General features: G+C 46.6%; 1 protein-coding gene across 1 annotated transcript in view; it reads right to left on the bottom strand.

Annotated features, from left to right (window-relative positions):
- Window positions 1-11185, bottom strand: part of zfyve1 (zinc finger, FYVE domain containing 1) — a 94273-nt gene extending 83088 nt beyond the window's left edge. The window contains exon 1 of the mRNA XM_068039793.1: window positions 10381-11185. Coding sequence (XP_067895894.1) covers window positions 10381-10881 — 501 coding nt within the window. The 5' untranslated portion in view covers window positions 10882-11185. The remainder of the gene's footprint in view (window positions 1-10380) is intronic.
- Window positions 11186-11796: the final 611 nt, after the last annotated feature.

An 11796-nucleotide genomic window follows, 5' to 3' on the forward strand; every position in this document is an offset into this window, starting at 1 on the left:
AGTTGCCCTGGGAGTCTCAACATAGACTCCAGACCCCATGAAGTCTCATGGCATCAAGTCAAACATAGGCAAGGAAACCTTCTGCTGATTACCACCTACTGCCCTCCCTCAGTTGATGAATCAGTACTCCTCCATGTTGAACACCACTTGGAGGAAGTACTGAGGGTGGCAAGGGCACAGAATGTACAGCGGGTGGGGACTTCAATGTCCATCACTAAGAGTGGCTTGGTAGCACCACTACTGACTGAGCTGGCCGAGTCCTAAAGAAAACAGCTGCTAGACTGGGTATGCGGCAAGTGGGGACCGAACCAACAAGAGGGGAAAACATACTTGACCTCGTCCTCACCAATCTGCCTGCTGAAGATGCATCTGTCCATGGCAGTATTGGTAGGAGTGACCACCACACAGTCCTTGTGGAGATGAAGTCCTATCTTCACATTGAAGATACCCTCCATTGTGTTGTGTGGCACTACCACCATGCTAAATGGGATAGATTCGGAACAGATATAGCAATGCAAAACTGGGCATCCATGAGGCGCTGCGGGCCATCAGCAGCAGAATTGTACTCCACCACAATCTGTAACCTCCCCGGCATATCCCCCAGTCTACCATTACCATCGTGGTTCAGGGAGGGATGAGAAGGGACAAGAACAGAAATATGTGAAATGGGTCGGGCACGATCGAGGGCCCTTGTCAACCATGGAGGGAAGAATCCTTGGTTGAGGAAAAAGAAAAAAAAATGAGAAGCACTGCTGTGGAAGGCTGCATCATCAAAACAGATGCAACAGAGACAAAGAATCTGGGAGAATGGAATAGAATCCTTATAGGAAGCAGGGTGGGAGGAAGTGCAGTCGAGGTACCTGTGGGACTCAGTGGACTTATTGTGAATATAGGCAGAGAGGCGAGGAAGGGAAGAGTCAGAGATGAATCACGTGAAGGCGAAGGAAGGGCTGAAATCGGAAGTAAAGTTAAAGTTTTCCAGTTCAAGGAGAGAACAGAAAACAGGAAATGTACTGGAAAAAGAGGTGATGGAGGGAGCTTGAGTAGAACTAGAATAAAGAATGCTCCACATATCTCACAAAAAGGCAGAAGGGTACCCATACCAATACTTTTTATTTGAAGACATGCAAGAGCAAGTTCAGACAGGCAGAGCAGGGTGGTGGTGGATTGGAACCTCTCTTCAGCGAAAAAGCAGAGAACCTCAGACCATCCTTTTCATTGCAGCAGCTTATTCGGAAGCAGAGAGTGCTGAGCGAGTGATCAGCTGGGAAGGTCAGTTTCAATTTAAACTTAATTTTCCTTTTGTTTTCGGTGGACCAACGGGCTGCTGGGTAAGTAAAAACCTATATATTTGAGCTGTTTGTGAACCCAAGACACTACACGTGTAGTGTCTCCCACCCACCCTCCTCTAACCAAAAAAGGACTCGGTGGAGTGTAGATAAGCTAAGGCTTTTTCTATTTCTTTTTTTTTATCGTGAGATTGGTTAAAAACTTTTCGTTCCTTTTTCATTTATCTAAATTAAGCTTAAGATTAAAAATGGCAGGAGATCTCAGACCCGTGTTATGCTCATCTTGCTCAATGTGGGAGCTCAGGGACACGGCTGATGTCCCTGACTCCTTCACGTGCTGGAAGTGTGTCCAGCTGCAGCTCTTGTTAGACCGCATGACGGCTCTGGAGCTGCGGATGGACTCACTTTGGAGCACCCGCGATGCTGAGGAGGTCGTGGATAGCACGTTTAGCGAATTGGTCACACCGCAGATTAGGATTGCTGAGGGAGAAAGGGAATGGGTGACCAAAAGGCAGAGAAATAGCAGGAAGGCAGTGCAGGTGTCCCCTGCGGTCATCTCCCTCCAAAACAGGTATACCGATTTGGATACTGTTGAGGGAGATGGCTCACCAGGGGAAGGCAGCAGTCGCCAGGTTCATGGCACCGTGGCTGGCTCTGCTGTTCAGAAGGGCGGGAAAAAGAGTGGAAGGGCTATAGTCATAGGGGATTCGATTGTAAGGGGAGTAGATAGGCGGTTCTGTGGTCGAAAACGAGACTCCCGAATGGTATGTTGCCTCCCAGATGCATGGGTCAGGGATATCTCAGATCGGCTGCAGAACATTCTGAAGGGGGAGGGTGAACAGCCAGTTGTCATTGTGCACATAGGTACCAATGATATAGGTAAAAAACAGGATGAGGTCCTACAAGCAGAATTTAGGGAGTTAGGAGCCAAGTTAAAAAGTAGGACCTCAGAGGTAGTAATCTCAGGATTGCTACCAGTGCCACGTGATAGTCAGAGTAGAAATGAAAGAATAGTCAGGATGAATGCGTGGCTTGAGAGATGGTGCAGGAGGGAGGGGTTCAGATTTTTGGGACATTGGGACCGGTTCTGGGGGAGGTGGGACTATTACAAATTGGACGGTCTACACCTGGGCCGGACTGGAACCAATGTCCTTGGGGGTGCTTTTGCTAACGCTGTTGGGGAGGGTTTAAACTAATGTGGCAAGGGGATGGGAACCAAATGAGGTGGTCAGTGGACAGTAAGGAGGTAGTAACTAAAGCCTGTAAGGAACTAGATAATGAAGTCAGCGTGACTAAGGGAAAGAGTAGGCAGGGAGCAGATGATGAACGCAAAGAGACTGGTGGTCTGAGGTGCATTTGTTTTAATGCAAGAAGTGTAGTAGGTAAGGCAGATGAACTTAGGGCTCGGATTAGTACCTGGGAATATGATGTTATTGCTATTACTGAGACTTGGTTGAGGGAAGGGCATGATTGGCAACTAAATATCCCAGAATATCGATGCTTCAGGCGGAATAGAGAGGGAGGTAAAAGGGGTGGAGGACTTGCATTACTGGTCAAAGAGGATATCACAGCTGTGCTGAAGGAGGGCACTATGGAGGACTCGAGCAGTGAGGCAATATGGGCAGAACTCAGAAATAGGAAGGGTGCGGTAACAATGTTGGGGCTGTACTACAGGCCTCCCAACAGCGAGCGTGAGATAGAGGTACAAATATGTAAACAGATTATGGAAAGATGTAGGAGCAACAGGGTGGTGGTGATAGGAGATTTTAATTTTCCCAACATTGTCTGGGATTCACTTAGTGTTAGAGGTCTAGATGGAGCAGAATTTGTAAGGAGCATCCAGGAGGGTTTTCTAGAGCAGTATGTAAATAGTCCAACTCGGGAAGGGGCCATACTGGACCTGGTGTTGGGAAATGAGCCCAGCCAGGTGGTTGAAGTTTCAGTAAGGGACTACTTTGGGAATAGTGATCACAATTCCGTAAGTTTTAGAATACTCATGGACAAAGACAAGAGTGGACAAGATTAGGGAACCATGGATGACAGGTGAAATTGTGAGACTAGCTAAGAGGAAAAAGGAAGCATACATAAGGTCTAGGAGGCTGAAGAAAGACGAAGCTTTGAAAGAATATCGGGAATGTAGGACCAATCTGAAACGAGGAATTAAGAGGGCTAAAAGGGGTCATGAAATATCATGAGCAAACAGGGTTAAGGAAAATCCCAAAGCCTTTTATTCATATATAAGGAGCAAGAGGGTAACTAGAGAAAGGATTGGCCCACTCAAGGACAAAGGAGGAAAGTTATGCGTGGAGTCAGAGAAAATGGGTGAGATTTTAAACGAGTACTTTGCATCGGTATTCACCGAGGAGAGGGGCATGACGGATGTTGAGGTTCGGGACAGATGTTTGATGACTCTAGGTCAAGTCGGCATAAGGAGGGAGGAAGTGTTGGGTATTCTAAAAGGCATTAAGGTGGACAAGTCCCCAGGTCCGGATGGGATCTATCCCAGGTTACTGAGGGAAGCGAGAGAGGAAATAGCTGGGGCCTTAACAGATATCTTTGCAGCATCCTTAAACACGGGTGAGGTCCCGGAGGACTGGAGAATTGCTAATGTTGTCCCCTTGTTTAAGAAGGGTAGCAGGGAAAATCCAGGTAATTATAGACCGGTGAGCCTGACGTCAGTGGTAGGGAAGCTGCTGGAGAAGATACTGAGGGATAGGATCTATTCCCATTTGGAAGAAAATGAGCTGATCAGTGATAGGCAACATGGTTTTGTGCAGGGAAGGTCATGTCTTACCAACTTAATAGAATTCTTTGAGGAAGTGACAAAGTTGATTGATGAGGGAAGGGCTGTAGATGTCATATACATGGACTTCAGTAAGGCGTTTGATAAGGTTCCCCATGGTAGGCTGATGGAGAAAGTGAAGTCGCATGGGGTCCAGGGTGTACTAGCTAGATGGATAAAGAACTGGCTGGGCAACAGGAGACAGAGAGTAGCAGTGGAAGGGAGTTTCTCAAAATGGAGACGTGTGACCAGTGGTGTTCCACAGGGATCCGTGCTGGGACCACTGTTGTTTGTGATATACATAAATGATTTGGAGGAAAGTATAGGTGGTCTGATTAGCAAGCTTGCAGACGACACTAAGATTGGTGGAGTAGCAGATAGTGAAGGGGACTGTCAGAGAATACAGCAGAATATAGATAGATTGGAGAGTTGGGCAGAGAAATGGCAGATGGAGTTCAATCAGGTGATGCATTTTGGAAGATCCAATTCAAGAGTGAACTATACAGTAAATGGAAAAGTCCTGGGGAAAATTGATGTCCAGAGAGATTTGGGTGTTCAGGTCCATTGTTCCCTGAAGGTGGCAACGCAGGTCAATAGAGTGGTCAAGAAGGCATACGGCATGCTTTCCTTCATCGGACGGGGCATTGAGTACAAGAGTTGGCAGGTCATGTTACAGTTGTATAAGACTTTGGTTCGGCCACATTTGGAATACTGCGTGCAGTTCTGGTCGCCACATTACCAAAAGGATGTAGATGCTTTGGAGAGGGTGCAGAGGAGGTTCACCAGGATGTTGCCTGGTATGGAGAGAGGTTGACTAGATTAGGATTATTTTCATTAGAAAGACGGAAGTTGAGGGGGGACCTGATTGAGGTGTACAAAATCATGAGAGGTATAGACAGGGTGGATAGCAAGAAGCTTTTTCCCCCCAGAGTGAGGGATTCAATTACTAGGGGTCACGAGTTCAAAGTGAGAGGGGAAAAGTTTAGGGGGGGATATGCGTGGAAGGTTCTTTACGCAGAGGGTGGTGGGTGCCTGGAACGCGTTGCCAGCGGAGGTGGTAGACGCAGGCACGATAGTGTCTTTTAAGATGTATCTAGATAGATACATGAATGGGCAGGAAGCAAAGAGATACAGACCCTTAGAAAATAGGCGACATGTTTAGATAGAGGATCTGGATCGGCGCAGGCTTGGAGGGCCGAAGGGCCTGTTCCTGTGCTGTAATTATCTTTGTTCTTTGTTCTATCCTGGGGGTGGGGATATCGGCACATACACACTTATACCTAAAATAGCACTTGCTGCCACACCCTAATCTCCAAGCACAATCTCCAGCTCCCAGACATCTGCCAAAGCCGATCAGCTTGTTAAGATCCAAGCAAGAGCCAGCTGTCAGAAGCCTCGAGTTATGCACTTGGCCTCCATGGGACAGAAATCTACTGTATGGAGAAAAACAGCCCACCATCCCAGCACTCCATGGTGAAGCTACAGTATCAATGATCCAAATTGATTATATCGCCAGCAAAAAGCAGTAAATGAAGGATAGTTCCATAAAACAAATTCTATGTGTAATATCAATGCAGTCACTTACAGCAGTATGGCCCTCCAGTGTGACTAACAGGGGAATTGCCCAATCATCATTCTGACTGGGAATAGGTGTCACTACATCGAACCATCTGCAACACCATCCCGGAGCCCATCTCACAAGCAATTCTTAGCCTTTCCAGTGAAACACTAATTCACAGAATGATATTTAATGATACATTCCATACATAAATATCCCACATTTCACTTCTCTACTGCACATTCAGATGTCATATCCACAAAACCACCAAGTTGTCTAATGAACTCCAGCTTTCAAAGCAATTTTGAAATGGTACTTTCAATTAAAGTTTTAAAGACTTGGTGAATGCAAGTAACAAATGTCAAGTACTCAAGTTACTATTATGCCAAATGATATGTTTAGCATGTGATCCACATTTTGGCTATCAGATACTGCAACATACCACAAAGAATAGCAACACGCCCAATAGTTCAGGTGGTCAAGGTCTGAACCATAAAAGGAGTACTAAAATGAACACATATCTTCTCCATCACCAAGACCAGCTACTGCTTTAACATGGCCCAACTCTGCCTCAGCCCAACAGCTGCTGAAACCCTCATCATTGCCTTTGGTACGTCTACACTACTTCAATGCACTCTTGCCGGGTCTCCATTCTTCCATCCTGTGTAAACTTCAGCTAACCCGAAACTCTGCTGTCCATATCCTTAACACGCAGGAAGTCCCTTTCATCCACCACCCCTCTGCTTGCTGACTTAGACTGGCTCCCAGTCCAGCATTGCTTTGATTTTAAAATTCCTTGTTTTCAAATCCCTCCATATCTCTGAAATCCTGTCCAGCCCCACAACCCTCAAAGATTTCTGCTGAGCTCCAATTCTGGCCTCTTGAGCATCCCTGATTTTAATCAATGGTGATCGCACCTTCAGCTGCCTGGGCCCTCAGCCCTGGAATTCCCTCCCTAAATTTTTCTGCCCCTCTATTCCTTTAAGAGGATCCTTAAAACGCAACTCATTGATCAAGCTTTTGATCACCTGCCTCAATATCGCCTTATGAGACTGTTAAATTTTGTTTTATGAGCAATCCTGTGACACCGTTAGGGGCCCTTTATGTTAAAGGCACTATTTCAAGCCAAGTTATAAAGACCTAACTGAACCAGAGAAAGACGCTCCAGATTCAATTCCTGCATTGTGCGGTATTTGATGTTCTCAGCAGGGACAGTCGTTTGAACTCCGCACTCCCATGCTCGGGGAATAGGGTGGGGGTGTGGGGCAGCTGATATTCGACCAGAGTTCCCATTCCTGATTGCGAACCAATAATCTGTGCTGGAAATTAGAGAGATGTGGACATCAGGTAAACCAACAGCTGTGTCCCAAACAAACCACAGTGCTCAAAAATGGAAACAAAGGCCAATTTACCCCTCCCTTGAGTAGCCCTCACCACTGCAAATAATTATAGTACTAGCTCCGAACGTCAAGGACAGATATCAGCACCCACCAGGATATAACCCAATGGCTCCCTAGCATGTAAAATCCCCTTACGAGAGAAATTTGAATTGTAATGTCTCACAAGTGAGATTATCCAGCAGTCACTCCTGAGTACAGTACAGAAGAGCTCGTGGACTCAAATGTACTCCTGTATCACAGAATATACATCATCTATACTGGACTCAAAGTTGAAACAATCACTACAATTTTTACTAGAACTTATTCTGTAATCTATTTCCAAGCAGTTCTACAACAAACCACCACTTTAGAAGCAAACAACTAATATCTGTTTGAGATACACACATTTGTGTTAATGAGAATTGTTTGAAGGCAATCCACAAACTTCACTGCAGTGCTATATTTCTGCCCTAGTCTCCTGAACAATTACATGGAATACACAGTACAGAAACAGGCCATTCGGTCCAACCTGTCCATGCTAGCGTATATACTCTACTCGAACCTCCTCTAAATCTATCATAACCCTCTATTCCCTTCTCCCTCATTTGCATGTCTAGCTTCCCCTTAATCTATACACTTGCTTCAGCCACTGCCTGTGGTAACAAGCTCCACATTCTCACCATTCTCTGGGTAAAGAAGTTTCTTCTGAATTCTCTATTGGGTTTCTTGGTGAATATCTTATATTGAAAGCCTCTAGTTATACTCCTCCCCACAAGACTAAATGTTCACTCTATCCACTCCATCAAAATCTTGCATAATTTTAAAGACCTCTATGAGTCACCCTTCTTTCTTCGAGAAAAAAAAAAGAGACCCAGTCTGCAAATCCTTTCCGATATGTAGACGCATGCATTTCTGGCATCATCCTTGTAAATCTTCTTTGCACCATCACCAGTACCCCTATATCCTTTGCATAATATGGCGACCAGAACCGCATGCAGTACTCTAAACGTGGTCAAACCAAGGTACAATACAGGTTTAGCATAAACTCCCTACTTTCAAATTCTAACCCTCTAGAAATAAAGTATAGAGCTTGGATTGTGTATTTTTTTTTTTTAAATGGCCTTGCTAACCTTGGCACAACTTTTAGCAATTGGTGAATTTGTACTCCAATCCCATTGTTCCTCTACCCCAAGACTCGAACCTTCCACGGAATAAGTGACCTTCCTATTCTTCTGACCAAAATGTATTACCTCACATTTATCGGTGTTGAACCTCATTTGCCAATTGTTTGCCCGGTTTGCAAGTTAATGTTTATTAACACAGTTCCAATGCTGGCAACCCTCCAGTAAGCACTTCAGTCAAGTGCCTATTCACCATCTAAAGCTTAAAAATTGTGCCGGCAATGCAACAGATGCCATCCTCACCAGATTTCAACACACACTTTTCCACAGGATGCAAACTGCCCAGAAATGGGTGCCAAGCTAATTTCCCACACTAAATCAGTGTGATTGTAGCATTTCAAGCACCAGCCAAATCAGGAATCAAACTTGAAACCAAAGGCAAGGCCGCAGACAGGCCAAATGGCACCCAGGCCCACCCAAATCTGAGTCACGTCAGGTGAAATCCAGTAGACGTATAGCACTGATTAGCTCAAATTAGGAGTCAGACACAAGCAAAGCAGCAAAATCCATTATTAAAACAAAGCCGACCAAGGAGTTCAGCCACCAGAAAGAGCGATCAAATTAACGAGATAAGGCAAGTGGTCGTGGGCTGTACTGGCCTGTGTATCGGTCTCTCAAATGTTTCAACATGACATCTGTTGGGGTGGCTGGGAGGCAGTGGCATTTAAAACATAGCAGCTACCTGAATTCATCAAATCATGGAATAATACAACACAGCAGACCATTCAGCCCATCACGCTTAAAGCTATCCAATGAATACCACAACACAGCTCTTTCCCCATAGCCCTGTATTTTTCCCCCCCCCTTGAAAGTTCAACTACTGAATCTGCTACCACCACCCTTCCAGGCAGCACATTCTAGGTCACAAAAACTCAACACTTAAAATTTATTTCCGCATGTCACCTCAGATCCCTTTTCCAATCACCTTAAATCAGTTACTGACCTTTTACCACTGGGAACAGTTTCTCCTTATTGACTCTTATCAAACCCCTTCATGATTTTTAACCCGTCTGTTAAATCTCCCTTTAATTTAACCTGTTCGAAGGAGAACCCAAGTTTCTGTAGTTCCTCCATTTTACTGAAGTCCCTCATCCCTGGTACCATTCCAGTAAATCTTTTCAGCACCCTCTCCAGGGTCTTGCCATTCTTCCTAAAGTGTGCTGCCCAGAATTGGACACAATACTCCTAGCTAAGGCCTAGCCAGTGTTTTAAGAAGCATTTGAGTAGCTTCCTTGATTTTGTACTCCATGCATCCATTTTTAAAGCAAAGGATCCTGTATGCATTTTTCGTAAAGCAGCCTTCGCACATTATCCTGCCATCTTCTAAGACTTCTGTACATACACTCGCATGTCTCTCTGTTCCTGTAGCCCCTTTAAGATTGCACTATTTACCTTCTATTACCTCTCCTCATTCTCTGCACCAAAGCAAATCATTTCACATTTCTCTTCCCTAAAATTGGTCTTTGTGTCAGTGTATTTCACCAGTGTCTCTCCATCCTCCTGATGTCTGTTGTGATCCTCTTCACTGCATCCAAGTTTTGTGTCATCTGCAAACTTTGCAATTATGCCACCTCTACCCAAGTCCAGGTCACGAATAGACATCAAAATGAGCAGTGGTCCCAAACAGCAATGTCTGGGAACAGCCCTGTTTACTTCCCCCGCCCCCAACCCACTACCAAGGCTGAAAAATAACTGTTCAGCACTGCTTTTTTCAATCCCTCAGTCCATTTTGTATCCACTGCCGTTGTCCTTTTAAACCCATGGCTTCATTTTTTGCCGTTGTCCTTTTAAACCCATGGCTTCAATTTTGTTAACAATTCCATTATGTGGTCCTTTGTTAAATGGCTTTTTTAAAGTCCATTTACACACTAACCACACCACACTCATCAACCCTCTTGGTTACCTCAAAGAATTCGATCGAGTTACTCAAACACAAGCTTTCCTGTAACAAACCTGTGCTGACTTTCATTGCTTAACCCATACTTTTCCAAGTGCCGATTAAATTTTGCTCCAGGTTAACATCTCTAAACATTCCCCCCTGGACTGACATTAGACTGGCTGGCCTGCAGTTACTGGCTTTATCCTTTTCCCTGTATTCTCTCTCCAATATGGACCATGAGTTTGTCCCAGGGTAGGGGCTGAGCCTCGGCCTCTCTCCCTGCAAAAGCCGCAGTGTGAGCCTTTCCTTTACCTGAATCCGCTCCTTCTCATCCAGCAGCAGGAAGCTGCTAACAGCCTGGCTCAGCCTCCTGTGTTCCAGTTGCTGGGCCTCGTCCTGCTCCCCAGGGCCAGGCTGCGGGTAACTAACCAGCGAGTGTTTGCGCCGGTTTGAGTGGCTCCGGCGCTGGCACTCGGCGCACAGGTTCACCTTACAGCTCTGGCAGCGGGTAGAGGCCCTGTGGCGGCTGGGAGGCCCCGGGCTCGGGTTGCTGCTGCTGCTGCACTGGTCGCAGTAGGGGATGTGCCCGGGCTGCAGGCGGCTCCGCTCATGATCCCGGAGGCGAAGCTGCCGGTGCAGCTCCTCCTCGCAGCGGGCACACTGCAGACTCCCGCACTCGTCGCACTCGAAGGCCGCCTCCGAGCCGCTGCACGCGTAGCTCTCCTGGCACCTCAGCCCCCCGCCTCCCTCAGCACTGGAGGCCGAGGCGGCAGGGCCTCCACTCGGCCCAGCAGCCAACCTCTGGCCGCTCATCCTCGAGGCCGAGGTAGCCGGATGCTGGGCCGGCGCCGGGAGCCTCCCGCTTCTCAACACAGCCGCCAATTTAAGCTCCACTGAAATGAGGGCCGCCGACAGGCAAACAGCTGGAGATCCGGCTCGGCTCGGCTCAGCTCAACTCTTCTCGATTTCTCACTCGGGTTCGGGCTCAGCAGCTTTGCCTTGTTTTGTTTGGTCCAGTGACCCCCAGTGCGCGTGTGCAACAGCACGTCAGTGAATCTCAGAACGTTAACTGCACAGAAAGAGGCCACTTGGCCCATCGTGTCTGTGCCAGCTGAAAAACAATCCACCTATTGTAATCCCACTTTCCAGCATTTGGTCCGTAACCCTGCAGATTACAGCACTTGAGGTGCATATCCAGACTCCTTTTGAATGAGTTGAGGGTCTCTGCCTCAACTACCCTTTCAGGCAGTGAGTTCCAGATCCCCACCACCCTGTGGGTGAAAACAACTTTCCTCATCTCCTCTTCAGTCTTTCTACCAATCACTTTAAATCTATGCCCCCTCATCACTGACCTCTCTGCTAAGGTGAATGGACCCTTCACCTCCACTCTATCCAGGCCCCTCACAATTTTGTACATTTTAATCAGATCTCCCTTCAGCCAAGGAGAACATCCCCAGCCTATCCAATCGTTCCTCATAGCTGCATTTTTCCAGTCCCGGCAACATCCTCGTAAATCTTCTCTGTACCCTCCCTAGTGCACTTGCAGCCTTTCTGTAATGATGTCAGGCAAACCCCACCTGCCAAGACTGAGGCACACGTAAAATTGCAAGCCCTGACCGGAAAGACGTTTCCACGCTAACAGACAATGTTGAAACAATGGAGATCCAGCAGCTGCTTCCCCAGTACACAGAAATGGTCAGACCAGTTTTAGTCACATGGCTAACTGGC

Source organism: Heterodontus francisci, chromosome 9 (assembly GCF_036365525.1).
Source record: "Heterodontus francisci isolate sHetFra1 chromosome 9, sHetFra1.hap1, whole genome shotgun sequence".
In the NCBI taxonomy this organism is placed as follows: Eukaryota; Metazoa; Chordata; class Chondrichthyes; order Heterodontiformes; family Heterodontidae; genus Heterodontus; species Heterodontus francisci.